Source organism: Gadus chalcogrammus, chromosome 12 (genome assembly GCF_026213295.1).
Source record: "Gadus chalcogrammus isolate NIFS_2021 chromosome 12, NIFS_Gcha_1.0, whole genome shotgun sequence".
NCBI classification, from domain to species: Eukaryota; Metazoa; Chordata; class Actinopteri; order Gadiformes; family Gadidae; genus Gadus; species Gadus chalcogrammus.
The window spans coordinates 28062796-28085601 of record NC_079423.1 but is presented as its reverse complement, the minus strand read 5'-3'; the positions used below and the strand labels follow the sequence as shown (position 1 = coordinate 28085601).

The 22806-nt window shown below is 44.0% G+C and overlaps 1 protein-coding gene across 1 annotated transcript; it reads left to right on the top strand.

Annotated features, from left to right (window-relative positions):
* The first annotated feature begins 1027 nt into the window (after nt 1-1027).
* On the top strand, nt 1028-20951 carry LOC130392801 (cytosolic carboxypeptidase 6-like). The gene is made up of 4 exons (XM_056603294.1): nt 1028-1103; nt 2244-2366; nt 19864-19988; nt 20925-20951. The coding sequence occupies exons 1-4, from the start codon at nt 1070-1072 to the stop codon at nt 20949-20951; spliced, it is 309 nt and encodes a 102-aa protein (XP_056459269.1). The 5' UTR covers nt 1028-1069.
* Nucleotides 20952-22806: the final 1855 nt, after the last annotated feature.

Genomic DNA, 22806 nt, shown 5'->3' with positions numbered 1-22806 from the left:
CAATTTCAATCATCCCCCTGCTTGAAAATGACTGATTGTACCACCATGCAGCTCTTTAATTGGCCCAGAGTTAAGGGAATGATATAGCATGAAGGACGGCTATTCAATTTTCAATTTCGGGCAAAATATTACGGAGAAGCACAGGATAGTCGTCCTGTCATCTGAGAAATAATCAGGCTGACCTATCTGTTCAGCGGCCTGTTGATGCCCACCATCAAATACAGATCACACTCACACAAAAACCATTGACCTTCCCCTGGTCAAATTCATTTGCCCTCACTTGAAACCAGCGTCTAGACCTAGAAATGGGCAGCATTTGTTGCCTGTGTTCCTCTTGGTTCAGGACTTGTGGTCGTTCGTTTAATACCTTTAATCAGGTGCAGCCCCTGTAATGGAAAATGAATCAGAGCCAAGCTTGATTGGCCCTGATGACATCTACTATGCAGCAACTGTCGAAAAATCCTCTAGCTTTAATCAATCTGCTGGATAATTCCAGACGCCCATGCTACCTGCTGTGATGGGCAGTCCTCCTCCTCTGAAATTGCTATTGTGACCACGGCAGTGAGGCCGAATATGTGGGAAGCAATGTGCGTGCATTCTATTGTTGTGGTGGATACACTTCAGTATTCACTGGACCTAAATACATCTCTCTCTTTATTTTTTACCTATGACTGCTTCATTGTTGGTATCCAATTATATTCATTCATTGAATTGTTTGTTTGTAATCCGACTCAATTCGGACAATTTGGATTAAATTTAAGTCAATTTAATTTAGTTATTGACAACAGGACTGTGAGCTTTATCTTTGAAAGCCTTTCTTTTAATTTAATTTAAAATCTCTTGTTTTAGGTTAGACATATAATGTCCGTTTTCTAGCATTGTAAAAAATAAATTGTAATAATATTATGTTTTATAACAATATGCAGCATTTACTATATTGTATTTCATATTATTCCTTGGTGCTGATGCAAATCGATGCGTGCCTCACCTCACGTCACGCAAGTGTGTTCCCACGTTGCCCTGGTAACACTCAGCGTCCTCTGCGCGCGGGGCACATACGGAGAGGAAGATGGAGGAGAATGTTATGAAAGACGTCGAGACTGGTGTGTAAATGTAGCTGTTAGCAAGCGTTCTCCTCGTTTCATCTAACAAGTCGAACGCAAGGAATAGCATCCGCCTCTCTCACCTAGAAATCATCTTCTATAATGTTGCATGCCAGGATAGTAACGCCAGCGTGTGCTCTGCTAGCATGCTAGCATGCAGGTGCATGGATGTAAACAACAGCTATCTCAATAATGTGTTATGAGTTAGCTTGGTTGCTACTGACAACAAAGTGATTCTACTCATTGTTGTGGATACACGTAGTTGACAAGCATTCCGAGCCTCAAATGATATTACAACATTGTGATACATACGCTAGAGAATGATTAAGGTTTACTCGGATGGTGTTCGGCAAATGATAACACGGGGGGTTGTCTCCTATCGATTCTTGCCCTAACTTGTACATTTGCAAACGTTGGTTTGACGCATTTTAGCCGTGACCAATTTGCGTATTTCATGCTGCCTCATTTGCCATCAACCGAATTCAAGACAACGATGGGACAGTCATTTAAATTCAGTCTAACTTCCATGAATACAATACAACTAATTGCATTTTAGCAGCAACCTAAATTATTTTGTGTAGCAATTAGGACAATTTAAGGGATACTTTATTATTCACATGCATGGTATGAATTGCATTGAGTTATTAATCATCATTAAATCATACTGGTTATGCAAGGTTTCTTTTTCAAAACAATTTTTGACTTATGTTTATGAGATGATGAAAAGCTGAAGTCACAAGTCAGAATACATCTCTGCTGCAATGTTCAAGTAAAGTTTTCATATAAAAACATTGTGATACTGTCTGTCACTTGTCATCTCAGTAAGTCAAGTCAAGTGCAGTAGTCAAATGTTTCTGATTTAGATGGAATCTTGTTTATCAAAACAAAACAAATGAGGTTATATTCATCTAGACTGACACATCATCACACTCAACCCTTATAACATGTGCTGATTTATAAATTATTCGTAGTTAAAGTGTATGTGTCATAATATAAACCTGTACTGAAAATACTACCAATATGTCACAACAAGTAAATTAATAAAAAATTATAACATCCACCGAAACAAAGTAATACATTTAAACCCGAAATTGCTTTGCACAAGTGGTTGACAAACATTGGTTGCTGTGAATTCTCCAGGTAGTGAGGCCGGTGGAGAGGATGCCTTGGTGGGCAACGTCAACAAGCTGACGGTCACCCCACCAGGGTACCCTGGGGCCCAGCGGAAAGGACACCTGGTCTTCGATGCTTGCTTCGAGAGCGGTGAGTAATTGTGATGACCGCTTTGATTCACAGTCCAAGTTGGAAACTAGTAGCCCGTATGGTAAATGGTAAATGGACTCCATTTACCATTCATTATTACCATTCATTCAGCTTTTCCAGGCAGTGGTCACTCAAAGCGCTTTACAATATTGCCTAACATTCACCCATTCATGCACACATTCACCCATCGACAGCGGTGTCAAATTTGCATGGTTTTAGCTTCAGAGGATCACAAAACTCACATAATCGAGTTTTCGATTTTTTTTTTTTTTATTAAACGTTTTATAGAAAGTTGGATACATATCTGTATATTATTTTAGATTTGAACATTTTCTTTTTGACCATTTTGTGTATTTCTTTAACGCAAAATTTCGAAGTGCTCAGTTGCTAAGTGTTTTCGGGAGAGACATGCTGTATAAATACATCATGTTTTCAAATTAAAAAATAATCGCTTGAATAATCGTGATTTCATTATTGACCAAAATAATCGTGATTATGATTTTTTTTCCATAATCGAGTAGCCCTACGCTGTACCTACTGAGCCACATGCCGCAAATGTATTTTAGACTACCTTATCTCGCAACCAATTAAAACTCACACAACATGGATCGGCTATTTGGTCGGTCATTTGAGGTATTATTGCATAATGTAGGGGTCAGGATAGTGTTTGACTCCCAGGAAAATGCTACCGGTTTCCATGTTGTCCACATTTTCCTTGTAAGCATCCCTGAGCATGATGCAAAATATCTGATCTTAAGAACATCTGGACAGTCGCTTCTTATTAAAGCTTCTGCTAAATTATGAATACTGTGCTTAATTTGTGTAATTTTAAAGTCACACTTAAATGTACTAGTCTTTTGTGACAAAAAAGTGATTCTTTCATGATGAACAATGAAGTAGTCTACAATATGGATCTTATTAGTGAATATTCAAACCTGGCCTTGAACAGTAAATATATTAAGCCACAGCACAAAATGAGAAGTAAACATATTAGCTCCATATAAGTGATTGCTCACCCACCATCTCCATCGTTCTTGTTGAAGAGAGGCAGGGTATCGAGATCATTTGTTTGAGTGTGCTTTGTTATGTACCTTTGTTATTTTTCTGCCTGTTGATTGGCACTGCAACGAAAGTAAAGTGCTTCTTTAATAGCAACAGGGTCAAATGGGCACATAAATACACATCTATACAATATACACACACACACACACACACACACACACACACACACACACACACACACACACACACACACACACACACACACACATGCTCCTACACACATACTCACGCTGGCATACACATCAATATTACACATATACATACTCACACAAATACACACACCGGCAGACATACACACACACACACACACACACACACACGCACACGCACAGAGACACACACACATACACATACACACACACACACACACAAACACACACACACACACACACACACACACACACACACACACACACACACACACACACACACACACACACACACACACACACACACACACACACATAATAACACACACACACACTCACTAAAACACAAGAGTGATTTCGAGAATCAGCAGGTCTCCATGGGACTGAATCTCAGCGTTAAGATTAGGTTCAGATGAGACTCAGATTTCATATTTCTGACAGACAGGCTCATTTTTTGAGCTTCTGCAGACTGAGCCTTAACTTTACCTCATCTATTTCTGATGTTTTTGGCTCAGCTGTCACGGAATGTTCTACTCTAAAGTGGATTTTTTCAATTTTTCTCTCCCTTCATAGTATAGTTCATAACGTTGACATCTTCTTTCCAATATGTTCTTTTATTCCTGCACCCATTTGATTAACTTGTATTGGACTGAATGTGCATCAAGCGCTCATTTATAGAACGCATACTGCAAACATCGCAGTACAGACCTAGAAAGCCTAAAAGAACAGAAAGTAGACAAACATTAGTATCTAATTTACTTTGAAGTACATGACCCATGAAGGTGCTTATTTAACGATTTGGCCGAATGCAAAGTTGTAAACATTTACCATCCTTTTTTAAAATCTTTGCCGAGATATCAATGTTAAAATAATGGCGCTTGCCCTTGTTATAAATTGGCCCATTTTCCCAGATGACTTGGGGGCTGAGGTGCTCAGACATTGATTAATGGCTGCTCAGGTCTCACACTCAGATCGGCTAACATACCACTGTTACCGGCTCCGGATGCCCCCTCCCCCCTGACTGAATCATAGAATTGATATTAATATCTTTCCAGTAACTGCATTACATAAGTTGAAAAGGGGAGGCCAATTGACGTTCACTAGCTAATATCAAATGAATGTCATGTTGCAGTCACCAGCACCACACTGGTGTAATGGTTTCTTAGTAGATGGTGGCTGTTAATTGCTGTTTTAATTTCTGATGGAACTCTTGGTTTGTAATGACCATTGGTGGTTATTAACCTTATTGAATAATAACTATCTGCATAGGGATACACTTTAAGAATTTTAGTTTTCTGGCACTATCAGTATTCTTGAAAATATACATAGGTCAATGGTCTATGTTAAATCAGCCTTCCGTTCAGTTATAAGCAGTAGTTCAATTATTACCCTTTTAAATCACATTTTGATTAACAAAACACTGCAGTAGTCAGGCCATGTTGTGTTGTCACTTACATGGCTCAATTGTGTTGACAATGCCTTTGTTCTCATATTGTGTGTCGTGTCTCTCACACCGTGTTGATTTCAAATTTGAAAACAGCACGACATTTAAGATACCCAAGCTTGACTTTTTTGTTTCGTAGACAAGAGTGTCCAGATCCATCCTTCACAGACAATCTGACGCCTCCCCATCTCAGCAGTCCAATGCACATTGTGGCTGACAGAAGGGGAATTGGAAAAGACTCAAATACTATGGGCGTATGCCGCATGTGTTAGGCTGTGCGGTGCAGGCATGTATAATCCTTCAATTGCCTGGAATGGCCCTCAGTGACAGCGTGTCCATTTTACCTTTTCCAAAACGAAAATGTAAAACACAATATAATGGTGTTCTCAGAAAGAACTATCAGTCTTAACACATCACACACCCTGCGCTGCACATACAGACATGTTTTCTTATTGAGCAGACATTTAGGCCCAATCCCATTTCTACCCCTTACTCCTTCCCCTTACCCCTCCCCCTTGTTTTGAAGGGGTAAGGGGAAGGGGTAAGGGGTAGAAATGGATTGGGCCTTATATTCTCCTCCTTTTCCCGAATGTTCAAACTTTATTCTTTGGATATCCGCATAATGAAACCGAATTGGTTTATTAGACAAGAATGGTTACGTCAACTGTTTATCAAGGGTGTAAAGAAGCTCATTTACATTTAGATTAGATGCGATTCACTTTCTTGTCAGCCCTATGCAGTTTGAGTCATGGTCACCTATATCTTTTCATAGGTGGTTCAACTTACTCGTGGAGTCATTCTCAGCTGCCAATAACTATTAATCGGGCCTCTAGTTGACAATAAGGGAACGTCCTTGCCCTTGATGGCTCTGAATACCCAGAGTTTCTTCAAAGATCGACACCTAGCATTGTTGCAGACAGTGGAGTGCATAAAGCAGCAGTGCTCACTTTTTTTTAGAAGCTACAATATGCAAAACATATCTTATTCTTATTCAGGAAACCTGGGATACTGTTGGTCACAGAAAATCATTGTAGGAATTTCTAATCTGGATATAGCCAGAGTCTATTGTCATACATTGTGTCAAGGGACACAATATATAACGTGCAAATGATAAGCTGAATTGTAACTTGGGTATGAATTCAAATAATGCTGTTATCTGCTCTAAGTCGTGGTTGGGTCAAAATTATATTGTTCTTTCTAAATTCTTTTGTGAATGGATCTGCCCTCGTGATGTGCGGCCTCACTGCAAAGCATTACCAGCCCTCTGTGTGTGCAGAGGATGACACTGGCGCCTGCGTTCTGTTTTACTGCTCCTCTGGACCATACACCACAAGTAATTAAGCAGCAATTGATTAGCTGGTCTTTTGTCTGCTGACAATGGTCCGCATGGTTAAAGGACCACTCCCCGTCCCCCTCCCCTCGGGTGAGAGATGTTTAATGGGGTTCATTGATAAGCCTTTTCTACAGCACAACTTATAGACTAAATGAATTAACTGCGGCGTGAATCGACTGCATCTGCATCCGTGCAGTCAATTCATTCACAGCGGCACTCGGTGAGAGATGGAGGGGAAAGAGCTGACCGATACTTTATGGGGGATAGCTTCTATTAGGGCCTCGATGTATTCTACTGTACTTTACTGTGCTCTTCGGCCTGAGGCACAATTTCAACTTTCTGATACCACTGTTTTCCCGTCATCAAATCCACCTTTTCAATCTTGACGACTGGAGAAAACATCCTTAAAATAAGCAGATAATGTAAATGAATTGCTCGGTAATGCATATTAGGCCTGTATCTAAATCATTACTATTTTCTCAAATAATGTTCTAGCTTTCCAACATCACATTATTTATATTACATTAATGCAACACACAGTAACAGCCTGTTGTACATTACAAATCTCACTCTTTAGTCCCTGTGGACAATGTTTGAAACCATTAAGCCATAGATATTAGTCCTTGATGGTTTGGTTTGATGCACTTTGTCTGTTTTCTTACCAGCTATATTTTTATCACGGTGACTGTGACTATGACTCATTCCATAATAAAATGGTTAAGATGTAATTTATTAATACAATATCATCAGTGGAAGATGAAGTAAAACTAATGTCTCCCTTAATGTCTGCTGATACTGTAGCATTCCCTCCAAACTGCATGTTTGTGCCCATGACATTAGACTATTTGCGAGAGCATTCCACGGCTTTGCTTTGCTGATTCAAAATCGCCCCACAGTGATGATAACAGATGAATAATTGTTTCTCCCCCCCTTATTGCCAAGAGAATGGAGAAATAGTCAAAAAATAAAAAGGCATCCAATAAAAAAAATAAACAATTCTAGTGAGAGATGACTAATGAGGATAAATGTAGCTTAAACAGCGGCGCTAGAAAATAGCTCCAATGTTTGTTGCTGATGAACGTTTAATTGTGGTTCTCTGCTCTTTCCATTACTAAGCAGTGCACCAAATCCATGCAGCCTTATCTTCCCCAAGAAATGTTTTGCCATTTGCAATTGTGAGACCCTTCTGAGGCATGGCTGATTGGAGTTAGAGCTGGAGAAAATTTCACAGAAAGAAAAAGAGAAGAGAGGGAGATATTGAGTGAGAGAGAGAGCGTATGTATGAGAGAGAGGGAGGGACAGAGTATGTATAGAGAGAGAGAGAGAGAGAGAGAGAGAGACAGTGAGACAGAGAGAGAGTCAGGGAACAACAGAAGAGTGGAAGGGCATGGCGGGGTTGGTGCAGCCTTCGTTGTCACAAGTTATTTGTATAATCTGAAATGCCAATGAATCAGGATAGTTGAGTGTCCATTGATTAAAGAAGAGGAACACATTGTAATCATCACACCAGCTGCTCAGAAGGAGTGGTGTGACGGGACCTGCTCGCCGCGGAACAGAGCTTCTGGCTTTTGCATCATCTCTGATGTGCTCACGGTGGAGACCAACAGGTAATTACAAATTAGTAAACAGACAAAATAAAACAGCACTGATGGATAAAAAGAAAATGGTGGGCTTTGTTTTTTTTGCTTTTGCTTTGACTCAAAACAAAAAACAGAATGAAGGGAACGTTTTGTCCACTAATCTCACCGCACCCGAACATGGCAATTAAAATAAAAACACCCGCGCCACACCGCACGTTTTTTCTTTGCCGCTCTGCCGTTTCCGTTACGTTCGGGTGAAGTCTACTTACCTCGGATAGATCTCGCTCTTTGTTTTTTTTTTGGGGGGGGGGGGTTTCTGCAAGAGAACATCAATTGGTCTGAGAGAGGGGGAGCCCGTCTGACGTCTGATGTATTGAGTGGCAATACCAGTCTCTTTGTCTCTCTTACGTGTCCTTGGCACCCGAGAAGCTTCACTGCCCAAATCACTAAATAGCCTCTTCAGTCTCTTTTCTCCTTTTCCTCCTCTGTTCTTCCTTTAAGATAGAAGCCGAGTAAGGAGATGAATTCAGGTTGTCTGGTGGGAGGCTGGGTGGGGGGGGGGGGAGAGCGTTGGCAGGACTATTGTTATGATTTATTCTATTTATCGGTCATTTGTATCCATAAGTGATTAGTCTTTATTATAGAAGTGTTTTTCCTTATACTGGTTGTCTTTTCCCTCCGGCTACGCGAGGCGTATTTTATTCCTGTCTCTGCACCATTTCATGCTGTGTGAGCTGGGATGTGTTATATTGGTTTGACCCTGAGGGAAGCGTCACAATGTGGGGTTGGCTCTGCATACAGAGGCACGCCGTTCTCTCGAGCCTTTTTTGCTTCGAGCCAGACTCATTTAAAACTACAAAGGACGGTCTTCAAGACATGGACTTTTAAACCCTCAAATGGTCAGCAACTTTTTGCTGGATCAATAGCCCGCCACGGTGCCACGCCATGGTTCTGGGTTATTGTTTTTTTTTCCACCGTGCATCTTCTTCCTCCTCATTTGCATGTCCAGGCAGGACAAACACCACCAAACGACGGTCCATCTGAGAGCCATAATATTTGCAGACAACATCCTTCTGGGTTTATCGCACGAGAACGTAGCGTTGTCCCAAAAGCATGACCATGAAGGGTGGTATCGGAGAGCCGTCCGTGAAATGCAGAGCAAATGCAGCAAAGCGATAATCCTGTCTGATATTCGCGCCTGTCAAACTAATCAGTTTGCGAGCTCATGGGCTCGTTTGCTCTGGTCTGGGATGCCTCCTCTGCCAGGAAGCAGTTCAAACAGCCTCAATGTTTTGTAAGTTAATTGTTGATGGCGAAGATACAAGCCATGCATGCGGACCAGCTGGCTCCTCTTCTTCTCAAAATGTCAACCAATATAAGCCCAAGATAACTGCATTTATTTGGGAAATTTGAATATAAACTGAGCGTAAGGAGTTGCAATGGGGATTTGTAAAAGGTTTATGGGAAACATTTTTGGTTACAGGAAATAAGATGTAGCCTTAATGTGACTCAGGATCTAATCGACGGTTATATTGTCAATTATTTGTCAAGGAAAGTTTTAATTTGAAAGAAATTCCTTTTTACTTATGGTTTTTAGATTCGAGCCTTGGGCTGTTGTCTGGTCTGCCAGACCAGGAAGCATATTCTTGAACATCAACAAGTCGATGGCTCCAGGCCAACATTTGGCAAGGTAAAAAACCCAAGACCAAAACAGTATATTTTGTCTCCATGATTCTAGAATCTCCTAAGCGTAAATGACTGTGACAAGATTTCTGTGTTGCACGATTGGTGCTTGCACACGAGGCTTCAATGATGGAGTAATTAATTTCCAGGCAATACTGACGCCATAAACACAGTTTCAGAGCAGTCGTGTCATTTTTCATCCCAGGCAAGGGGGTGCAGTTTGGGAAAATGGTGAGGATTTGTAACGCTTTACCAGTTCATGTTTTTTAAGCTGCCTGTGTTTATTCTGCTGATTTATTTAGAAAGCCTTTTTCTTCCAGATGAGCTTCATTGATGTGCCAGGGTATGTTTGATTTGACAAATTCATGTACAGAATATGCTTATAAAGTGAAGGGCGAAATACTGACAGAAAACGGAACAGAGTACACTTTGGTCTGAATCCAAGCAACTGCTGTGATTACTGCCTGCAGTAACAACATTGAAATGCACTCCTCCGGTGGGCTCTCTCTTGAACAATTGGTACTGGTGATACTGAAAACCTGTTGTATTTTGTAGTACTTTATAGTATTTTAGTATGTAATCGCAATCGTTTGTATTGTAACATGTTGCAACAATATTACACAATATAATATCATTGTGATACACAGCAATTTTAATGGTCGAACAGAAACTTCTCATCTTCAATAGCCATGAGCACTGGATATTGGGCGCTTATGAGCTCCCATTAAACTAAAGCAGAGGCTAAGTTCAAATTGGTGTTTTAGCTTTAAATCCATTTGAAGCTAACTCACACAGACATATTTACTACATTCTTTATAACAGATACATGTGAATTGTATTAGATGAAGTGACTTATAATAACTGCAAGGCCGACCGAATGATACTGAACTCAGGGCTGTTCCACTCTCGTCTATTCTGGTTTATACTTGGACCTCAGGCTGTCTGGTAACCGGCTCTAACTTCATATGTTTTCCAGGCAATTTATTGCCAGCTTCATTAAATGTTGCGCTTTTGGATCGATATCTGATCCATCAATCTGTTCACTTGGGTTACTATATCAGGCTTAGCAGGGTGGTCTAAACAGGTGCCTCGCCCGAGTACATTAAGCCCCCCCCCCACACACACACAGACACACACACACACAAACACAAATACAAACACACACCCACACACAAATACACAGGCGCACACACACACAAGTACTCAGGCACACACACACACACACACCTACACACACACACACACACACGTACACACACACACACACACACACACACACACACACACACACAAACACACACACACACACACACACACACACACACACACACACACACACACACACACACACACACACACACACACACACGCACACACAAATTTCCTGCTATAATTGCCTTAATAACAATCTACATGCACTACAATATCTAATCGACTTGACTAAAAACTTATCAACCATCATTTAATTGACCCTCCCCACATTAGCACCGCGGCTAACCCACAGCCTCCTTCTATATAAAGGGAGCTCCAAGGGCTTCTCTCTATGGTGAATTATGTCTTTCAATCCAACTACCAAATGATGTCTCTTAATCTCCCTTATCCGATGGTGAAAAAAAGAGGGATTAGCTTGTCAAAGCATGGATTTGCCTTGATGGTATATTACAAAATAAATCGTGTTTTTATTTATATCTTGTGTGACTTTGTCGTCTATATTTTAGTGCTCTGTTGCTTAATTTACCTTAAGTAAATTGCACCGTGCTAGGGTACAGTGCCTGGCAGAATGATTGCACAAAAAAACCCATTTGATCTTCTGCCAATGCCTTTTGAATGGCATTCAGCACTGCCTTTTCCTGCTCTTTCATTTCCTTTTTTCCACTCACTCGCTGTAAAGCTGGCATTGCATTGACAGTAGCAGCACTTAGTGTAATTCCCCAGATTGAAAAGCTGTTGCACAATGAAAGATTTCCACTGTGACATTCCCAACAGTTAAAGAAGCACCACAGGATTCGGAGACGTCGTCAATCCCGATGCGGACAACCCCCCGGTTCACCGCACTCTCCCTGTCGCCACGTTCATCCGTAAAATAAGGACAGTTCCGATTAGTGCAGGCAGTACCACAGCGACCGGGGAGGATAAATCCCGAAGAGGAAACTATCGACAAACCTAATTACAACAGCGAGTCTGAAACATTGAGATGAGAGCGGGCCGTACTTCTTTATGACACATGTGGTCGTCTGCAGGTCAGAACACATTCGTCGCGGCGCCGGACGACCATAAAAGAACGGCGATGACGAAGAACCGTGCAAAGAAGAAGTCGGCCGGCAGGAGTTAATCCTCCTTTTGTTTTTCCTTCTTTTTTTGTCACGACTCGTTCGTTCCTTTTTTTTTTTTTTTTTTTTGCTTTTTTGTGTCGCCGACCGGTTTGTTGTCATTTGGGCCCTCCCCTTTTTTCCGCATTCTCCCTGTGTTCCTGAACTCATTACAGAGCCATCAGCCCAAGGCGCCAGAGTGCACACCCACAGGGAGCAATAACTGTAAATAAGCGTGACTGCAGGCTCACCGATAACATGCTAGCAGGATGATAACAGGGTCGTCTTAGCGGGCCTGTTGACCTTCTCCTTGCCTTGGGCTCGCCAAGGACCTCTCCACTCCTGCACTTTTATCTCAAATATCTGTCTCTCTCTCTCTCTCTCTCTCTCTCTCTCTCTCTCTCTCTCTCTCTCTCTCTGTCTCTATTTCTCTCCCTCCCTCTCTCTCTCTCTCTCTCTCTCTCTCTCTCTCTCTCTCTCTCTCTCTCTCCCTCTCTCTTTCTCTGTCTCTGTCACTCTTTCTCTCCCTCTCTCTCTCTCTCTCTGTCTCTCTTTCTCTCCCTCTCTTTCTCTGTCCTGTCTCTTCTCTCCCTCTCTCTCTCTCTCTCTCTCTCTCTCTCTCTCTCTCTCTCTCTCTCTCTCTCTCTCTCTCTGTCTCTCTCTCTGCTGGAGCTGCAGTGAAGATTACTCTTGAGAAAGAGCAGGACTGGGAGGAGGAGGGAGATAGGGACTGCATGCAGGATAATAAAGAAAACGAAACAACAACAGAAAACAAAGAGAAGGGGGCGCTGGGAGAGGAGACTGGAGAGCAGAGCAGAGTGCAGACCTGGGCAGATGTTCCTCTGTCAATTCCCCTGTCATGTGTTCCTCTTTTCATCCGCCGCCTGTGTAGACTTCCACATAATTAACTTGTTAAAAGATAACATGGAATTGGAACAAACTTGTATTTAGTGTTGGCAGAGGCCAACCACAACAACAACCACCACCGCATGAAGACACAGAACATGCAGCACCCACGGCAAGATAACATGAGAGAAAGAGGTGGTACAATGTCCGGTTTCTGTTGTTGCCGGGGTTAGCCATCCAGTTAGCCCCCCTGCAGACGTGAGTCAACGCCGCCCCCCCCCCCCCCCCACACCCCCACCCTCCCCTCATGCTAACGTGAAATAGCCTGACAGTTACGTGTCCAGAGCTGTGGGGCTGCAGCGCTGTCTGGACGAGATTGATAATACAATTAAGCTAGTTGCAGGAAGAATGCATCACTATGACCCATTACCACACCAGACCCTTCACATGGAGCATCCCGGCCCTGGCTCCAGGGGCCTTTCTGGGGGAGGGAAGGCGGGGGGAAACAATTATAAAAAAGGCCAGCTAGAAAATGTATTTCTCTTTAGGACGTGCAGGCAGGCCTGTACATCATCAGATATGTGTGGGCTGCCTACATATCTCTCAGCTGTCCCCGGGCCTTGCCTTCTTCATCTATAGCGAAAGCGAGGAGCTCGCTGGAGCAGAGACAGACTCATATTAGGCTCCCCACGCAGCCCCCCCCCCCCCCGCCCCGCCCCTTGTTGTTGCTTATCCACACTGTGTGCTGTATATTGAGATTATTTTCAAGGCAATTTCCTGATAATGCGTCTGAGTATGCAATCATTCCTTGTGTGCCTGGCTCGATACGTTTCTTTCAGATATATAAAATGAGCTCCAGCAAGGAGCCTCGGCCGTAACGACGACCACTTTGCTGCACACGTGGCTCTCCCCCCCCCTGATGAGGTTTCCAAGGCATGTGCACTGCACGTTGTGCAGCAGCGGGTCAAACAAAAGCACTCTTATCTCGCCCGCCCCTGTGTTATCCACCGGCGCTAGACCGCTAGACATGCGCGGTAATCGATGCATTCCGTTTTGCGACCTGTTAGAGTTGCTTGGGAGAAAGTTGGAGGTGACCTTTTTAATCTGGCCTGCCGATGAAGTGATAAGGCATCAAGGGAGCAGGCGGGCTTTAAGAAGTCATGAGGCGGGAGATTGATGTTGCCTCTGTGACAACCTGCCTTTAGATGAGAGAGAGGGAGAGAGGGAGAGAGAGAGGAAGGGAGAGAGAGGGAAAGAGAGAGAGAGGGAGAGAGAGAGGGAGAGAGAGAGAGAGAGAGAGAGAAGAGAGAGAGAGAGAGAGGAGAGAGAGAGAGAGAGAGAGAGAGAGAGAGAGAGAGAGAGAGAGAGAGAGAGAGAGAGAGAGAGAGAGAGACGATTAGCTGCAGGTCTAAACTGAGACACCTTCACCATGGCTGCTGCTGCTAGCTGGAATCAATTCGTCCTTTATCAGTCCTCCTCTTCCTTGTCTAGGAATCCTCCTCGCACCGCAGAGCAGCCGGGGGAAAAACTGATGTGTTTTCCAATAATGAAATGGAGCACATAGCAAAAATAAGTTTCAAAAGGTAGCTGTACAGCGGATGCAATGCGACCGTCTTCCTTAATCTGGAGCCTGGTGTTGTCCTAGCGAGCTACCCCCTGGCCTGGAGTTGTCGGTGTGCGTCCGTAACTTGTATGTGTGTGTGTGTGTGTGTCTGCAAGTGTGTGTTTATAACTTGCGTAATGATTTGACATGACAGAGGCTATTTGGTTGGCGTCGAAAATTGATTTTAAGCAGTTGTTGCCGTCGGTAACCATTTTCTTGTGTCACACAACAGCAAACCGTTCTATTAAAATGAAACATTTTCCTCTGGATTCACATTGGGGCCATGGGTGTGTGACATGACAAAAAAACCTCCCCGTCCCATACGAACGACATGTTGCCAAAACAGCTTAGGATATAATGGACCCGCGCTCCCACGCTCCTGTCTAACACGGCTTGCAGCTGGCGGTACAAGCCAGCTCCACTCAGGGCCTTTAGGCCGGCAGACACGCGAGGAGCTAGCCCTGCTGGTGCTGTATGATGATCCATCTGCATGGCAGAAAGCATCCATCCAGCGCATAGCTACAGGCTGCAGGCCTGCCCATTGTGTGGGCTGAGCACTGTGACTGCTCCCTCTTGTACCTCTGTAATGGGATTACATTAGCCATGTTCTTCTGCTTTCTCTCTTGCTCTTCTCCCCTTCTCGCTCTTCCCCCCTATCGCCTCCTCTCTCTCTCTTTCTCTCTCTCTCTCTCTCTCTCTCTCTCTCTCTCTCTCGCTCCATCTCTCATTCTCTCTCTCTTTTTCTCTCTCCATCTCTTTTTCTCTCACCCTCTCCGGCTCATCCTCTCTAGCTGTCTCTCTCTCTGTCTCTCTCTCTCTCTCTCTCTCTCTCTCTCTCTCTCTCTCTCTCTCTCTCCGTCACTCCCATTTGCATTGTCTCTGTCTCTCACTCTCTTGGTTATCAACATATACATGTAGTCACTGTATAAGATGGCTTCCCTTTGACATTGTGGTCAACGTCTAATAAGGCACATTTTCTTATTCTCATTCTCGCTTACATTTATGTTGATGGTGATACATAACTTGAGGGACAAAGATAAACTGAAAAAGGCAGTTGGGTTTCGACATTTAAGTAAGAAGTGCCTGGAGATGCTGGGAGATGCTCATTTTGTTCAGCATTTTTATTATTTAATTATTTTCCAGAGGAAGAGCGACTTGCTACGCTGCCTCATCAGTAGGGATAAGCTGTTAATATAAGCCAATTTGTAAATTTCCTGAAAGCTAAGTTTCTTTCAAGGACAAAGAATATTACTCAGCATAATATTTTGAGTACACCGGCACTGAAGAAGGCTGCATTAATGCACACACTTTTGAGAGATATTTCCAAGACAAGAATCAGCCTATGGGTGTTGATATAATTTAGCAGCCCAAATGAAGGGAGTCTAGTGTGAAAGCAGTGAACAAAAATCCCCCACTGCTTTACAACATGATTAACACTAATGGTCACTATTTTCTTTTTATCTATCGCATCTTAAATCCCTTTTATTGGGATTACAGCGAGACCATCTTTTGACCATTCCGTGCCAGTCAGACGCTAGACTCTATGGTATGGAATAAAAGAGGGCTCATGCTAATGCGCTGGAATCCGTCATCTTCATCATGCTATTCCACAGACTGAACATTACAACCTTGAGGCTGAAGCCATATCTCACTTCAGGCCCCGCGGCGCCAGTTTCTATAACACAGCTGCCCACGGCTGTTAGCTTCTCTGCTGGTGCAGTGTTCATCATGACAGAAAGACAGACAACCATTAAGCCTCCTGTTGCACCTGCCTATATCCATGTGCCCTTTTGGACTCTTTTTCTAACTGCGAAAAAAGTTACTTTTCTCCTCGGGTTAAGGAGAATGATCACCGAATTAATTACATTCATTAACCATGTTACAGGTTATTGCAGCATTAGCAACAGCCGCACAGGCTAAGCTCCTTGGCTTGCGTGGCTAGTGACATCGACTGGCACCAATTTAAGCCAATCAGAATTGGCAATCCCCTACCAAGGTTTTGAATGTCCTTGTGGTACGGTTTTAGTATTTAGGGGTGCTCTTTGAGAACGGTAATTATGTTTTAATAATTAATGTCTTATCATTTATTTTGTATAATCATTGTGTGCTCAGTCTATGTCTTCATCATTTCAATCTCCAAGTCATTATTTGCGTCTTTGTTCAGTTTTTTTTTGGGAGTTGGAAAGTTAAAGACAAAATGATTCATTCAGTATGAAGAAATACGTTTGCTGAAAAAAATAACAAATGCAAATTATTATCACGGTTTGAACAATAAGCCCTGTTTGTTTTTTTGTTTGGTCTGTGTATCTTTAATGTTGTTATTAGCCAACCACCAATCATACACGGATAATATAACCCCGGCGTTTCTCTAACTGCAAATAAAACCATGTCCCTGGGAGAGACAGATTCATGAGCTTTAAGATACCTGCGCTCAGCATTAAGCTTTAATTTAAGATGTATGTTTGCTTTAGCGAGGCTGGGAGACTCCTAATAAAGAAATATCGCGCTCCACTGATTTGCAACAAAGCCCTCAAATGCCTTTAAATCATAACGGAAATTCCTACGGAGGTTGCATTAAATACCGCTACGTTTCCCACAACACGTCTATCGGGGCTTTGACCTTTCGCAAGGCCTCATCAAGGTTACGGTGTTAAATATGTTAACGGCTGATATTTTGCCACACGGGATGATTGATTCCCTGACATACATCTAGTGCTGGTGGAGCAGCTGGTGCTCTGCGAGCAGCGCTATCTCCTCTCTCACTCAATGCTAGCCGCAGCTGGGGCCGGTTCAGCGTCTGGCCTGGGCCGGGCCTTTATTTGATTTCAATGGCTTTGGATTGTACCGCCAGCCAGCCAGCCCATTCCCTGTTTGCCTGTCCGCCCGTCCGCCTCCCTGCCTGCCTGCCTGCCTGCCTGCCTGCCTGCCTGCCTGCCACCGCGCAGCCAGCCAGCTACTTTGTGCGCGTGTCTGTGTACCATGTGAGCGTGTTGATAAGTATGCATGATTGTTTAACAGATGTGTCTTTGATATTTTTTTCTTGCTTTCATTCAGTGTTTCCACAGAACAGTGCCAAGTGCACCCACATACAGAGTTCTACAAGAGTGGCTTTGCTTGGGAAGGCTCATGAATATAGACTAGTGGTAGCTGGGTCATAGATTTTATTTTGCTCCCCCCCTCATTACATTATCCTCTTCGAGGGGAGGAAGTGGAGGAAGGAAGGAAGGAAGGAAGGAAGGAAGGAGACGAGCATGAAGGAAGCATGTTTGGTTGTTATCGAAGGCCCGCGTTTGCAAGTATATGCTAGATATGTATTGTGTGCACACCAACACGTAGACATACAAGCACACACACACACACACACACACACACACACACACACACACACACACACACACACACACACACACACACACACACACACACACACACACACACACACACACACACACACACACACACACCCCCTGTTCCGCCCAACATGGTGGAACTTTAGTAGTAAAGGTCATTCATCAACCTTTGCCACTGGGTCTGCTCCAACGGAGAGCGCCTCGCCTCTGTGTCCTCCTGTCTGGAGCTCTGGAGGTATTCGTCGATCTCTCCGCCAGCTGTTCCTCTCCTAATGTCCTTTAGGTGGGCTCGAACGACTTATCTTAAAGTCCACACACCAGCGTGGGGATGAATTGTTGCGGTGGTATTTTCATCCCCGGCTCTCCCCCCGCGTCTCCTAATCAGTCAGAGTGGCGGACTGCTGAGAAGGATTCCATCTCGCCATCAGCGGGCTGGAATGAGACGCCACTCGCCATTAGCGCCGGCGACATGAGCGCATTTAGCCGAAGGGATTCTAATGTAAACACATTCCCCAGGCCCCAGCACAATACGCATGTTTGTGTACGGGCTACTTATGTTTCGTAGAATAGACTGCATATACCTGTGCGTGTGTGTGTGTGTGTGTGTGTTTGTGTGTGTGTGTGTGTGTGTGTGCCTGCGTGTGTGTATGCGTCTGCATGTGTGTGCTGAATGTAAATGAGATGAAGATCTTTGATGGAAACTGTGTTGTAGTCTATTCCAGGGACCTGGGTAATACATGTATTCTTATGAGCAGCAAGTAGCTTGATGCCACTTCTGTGGGCAGCTTCAATGGTGAAAAACACAGCATGGCATTGTGTGTGTGTGTGTGTGTGTGTGTGTGTGTGTGTGTGTGTGTGTGTGTGTGCGCAGGAGGATGGGGGGTGCTTGGTGGATTAAGTCCCTCAGATGGCAGAAGGAGAGGAATCTGCTCTGTCAGTGTGGTGGTTAGCCCATCTGTCTATAATTAGCTGTGTGCTTGTGTGTGTGTGTGTGTGTGTGTTGTTTATGTGTGTATGCATCTATTGTATGTGTGAAAAGGAAAAGTGCCCGAGAGAGAGTTTATATATGCGCAGATACTATATTTATTAGTATCTGCGCATATGTGTGTGTGTGTGTGTGTTTGTGTCTGTGTGTGTGTGGGTGTGTTTGGGTACTCTGCGTTTGTGTACTCTGCCACCTGTCACTAGGTGGACAACACTCGGTCTGGACAACGTTAGGAGATGGTGCTGAGCTGTTTCTCTTTTTGCCTGCCCCTGTAAACTCCTCATGCAGTAGGGGAAAAATATGTACTTGAAAAGAGCTGATTACAATATCTAGGCAAAAGCAATTGCCTAAGTATGCAGTAATAATTCATTATTTTGGCTCTTTTCCTCTTACGCCACCGCGAAGAGGCCTTTCTTCATCTCCGATCCATCGCCGTCATTCAAACTATCACTAATTGCACGACTGCACACGTCTGGATGGAAATCAGAAGAAACACAAAGCTTGTGGTGTAATCCTCTACCTCCAAGTCATCTCAGAGACAGCGAGGATTCTTGGAAGCAGGGGAGACTGTTCCCATTGGATTAATTAGGACTTGGCACATCAGCTGAATACATCCACATTATCAAATATGGAAGTACTGTTCTGTCATTCTGTGGGGGCCCGTACAGCTGTGGTTCCCTACAGGCAATACACAGAGAGAGATAGGACAGAGCCTGGTAATAACCGCCAGGGGCTTAACGCGACTCAACATCTCAATATGTGCTATTTTGTGTAAAGTTTATTATAGAGTAGCCGTCTAATTACATATATTCTTATTTTTTGCATTAGTCCAAAAAGTTTACATTTGAAAAAAGACAGTGAATTTAGATAGAGTTCATTAAGGACCTGGTATCTTGCTCAGATGCTGACAGGTAGACTGCGGCAATGGGGATTTAACCAAGCACCTCTCTGCCGGGAGTCCAGTACCTTAGCAGGCCCGCTTCATTACCGTCCCGCGTCCAAATCTTTAGTAAAATACATTCCTGAAATGTAGAAAGCAGCAGTGCCGATGGCATGAATGTTATTGTAACCCCTGAAGATGCCCTGAAGATGCCCCTGCAGTTCTACCCACAGCTGTTGCCTGGCACTAACGTTGCTTCCCTCTACCCTGCAGGTAACCTTGGCCGAGTCGACTACATCAGTGAGTTTGAGTTTGACCTTTTTATCCGGCCTGACACCTGCAACCCACGCTTCAGAGTCTGGTTCAACTTCACCGTGGAGAACGTCCGCGAGACACAGGTCAGCCGCCTCTCATGGCATTCACAATTCTCCCTACAAAGGATGAGTAGTTCAATGAGAACACAACTATGTATGTTGTCTAAATTTTGGATCCGATATGGATCGTAATTAGCTGTATCAACGTGCACATACATATCTGCTCAGAATTCTGCGTGTATTTCCCCCCCCCCCCCCCTCATTAATCTTCTTAATCCATAACCGATATTATTTGACACTTGTGTGTTCTGTGGTTTTCTTAATGTTAGTTTAATATCATTTTAATGTCATGTTAATTTACCATACAATCCTAGTATGTAAATGTGCTTATTACAGTGAGGTAAATTAATCATAAAGGTGCCATGAGGCATTTTTTGTGTCGTTGTCAATAGTATGTACTGCCTCATAAGATTTCGCAAGCTATATTGATGTGTTAGGCTCTTTCATCCATGACAATATCAATACAACATCATTGTTTCTTCCCCAAAGTCAAGAAAATGTTGTCCACAACATTCAATCAGGAAAGCACATAATTTCCCCCTTGAAAAGAAACAGTACTTATCTACTACCTCTGTCTCTGTGCTGGCTTCTGCCTCATGCCGGCTTAGAGCCCTGTGATTGGCCCAGGGAGCTGGTCACATGCCACAGAGATACTGTTTGCGTGGGAACAGTGGGTGTGGCCAATCAGGGGGGGCTGGGGCGGGGGCTATTGAGTTTTATCCACCCTGATTGTATCACTGTCTTCTCTGGCCACTCTGTCATCCGGGTGCCATTCACAGAGGGGATGAGGATAAAAAACTGTGTCTATTAGTGTTTCAGTACATCTCATGCAAGCTGGGTGAAAAGACAGATAGGCAAAGTGTGATAGTGGACACACACGCGAGAGTGAGGGATGAAGAGGATGAGGACGGACAGGGTGTGGATGTATGCACGGCATGCTGTTGTTGCTGTCTCCTGCAGTGGACCCAGCCCCAACGCCTGGCCTGAGCTATCAGGGCTATCGGCCCATCTCCCTGCAGTGCTGTAGTCAGCACTAATCACATTTTATGGCTCCGAGATGAATGGGAGTCCTCAGCTAGGAGCCGGATCGATCCTGAGGCCAGATAAACCAGCACCAGCAGCCTGCAGTCTGGGCCAACAGGATATTTGCTGTTGTGGCAAAAGAAGGCGGGCGGGCGGGCGGGCGAGGGAGAGAGAGAGAGGGAGAGAGACAGAGAGAAATAATGAGAGAGAGAGACGGATGGACAGACAGTGAGAGAGAGATAGAGAGAGCGAGTGAGTGAGAGAGCGATGGGAAAGAGAGTGTGCAAGCTTTGAAAACAGTGAGGGAGAGGGATGTAAGAGACAATAAGGACAAACAAAGGGATGAAGCGATAACTGTGTGCACACACTCGGACACAATATGTGCCGCGGCATGCACAAGGGCAACCCTACAGGTGACAATAACAGGTGGAAAGCCATTTTCATCGCACGCTCCTGAGTTCTCTGCAAAGGCTCTCATAGGCTCTTTTCTTATTTCTATTGCGTATCGGTCCAATTTCCTTCTCCAAAGAGCCTTTGTGTGAATTTAATCTACTCCAGGGGGTCTGCAGAACTGCAGCCCGGGCATGTTTGTGTTGCTGTGTTTTTCCGGATAGGGGGGTATTATTCTGTATATACAGTTATGTATATAGGCAATAAATGGCCGCGTGTTCGCTCAGCTGTGAATCTCGTTTTTACGCGCCTCCAGTCCGTGACGCCGTTACCATGGAGAAACACAACGCACAATGTATAATGGGGAAATAAATAAGGGAATAATGGCATGGGTAAATAAAGCAACTAAGTGCAGCTATGTAGGGAAAGGCTGCGCTATAGAGATATCAGCAGGTTTCTGGGGAAAACTGGGCTGTTGAAGTGTTTCATCCAGCTAAGCCTTGCTAACTCTCAGCCCGAGCCTGGGGAATGGGGGAACTGTAAAAAGCCTGTGATATTGGAAGTGAGATGGCCATTTTGAAGGAATGTAAGCTGGTGAAACAGATTTGGTCTGCCTCAATCAGCTTAGCAGCTTTGTGGAAATTGGCTTCACCGTAGCGGCAGTTATGATGGATGGCCGGACGGATGGATGGATGTCTCTCCCCTGTTTTTTTTTTTTTTTGCCTGTCTTTCATTTTTTTTTGTGTGTGTTCCCCAAACCACTCACTCACCTCAAAGCCCATCTGTCCCCCGGTGTGGCGGGAGCGACGCTGGTTAATTAGGTTGCGGCGGTTGGCACCATGTGACGCAACATGACGTCCGTCCGCAGCGCTCTCGGTCGGGGGGGGGGGGTTTTAGGGCCCCGGCTCCGGGCTGGAGCGGGAAGTGGTTTCGTGCATTGTGGAACGGCGGTGTCATTGTGGATTTGTTCTTTGTAAAGTTCAGTCGGATACGGTTGTAGGTTAATGTGTTATGATTAAGTTTTGATAGAGCATTAGGGAGGATAATTCAACTCTGTCCTTTTTCGCGGTTTGACTTGATTAACGGCGGAGTGAGGCTGTGCGAGCATTTTAATTAAAGGTGACAGAGGTCAAAAGTCACCAAGGAGCCATGTATTTCCTCTTGGTATGGATTTCGCAGGTGGACTTGTTATGTCTACAATTCGAACTGTTCCTTTTTGTTCAGCCAAGAATGTATTTCGTTTTTATCCTTTTTGAATGTTTTGGATTAATATAGTCTACCCAGACCACTCAAGCTCAGTGCCGGACAAATAGCTTGCTGCCACTTTCACTCTTTGATTCCCAACTACGTTGTTACCTTTGACCAGTGGTCTAGTTTTCAGTCGAGCTGCACAAAGTATCATTAGAAATAGTCATTGCAATGATCATTA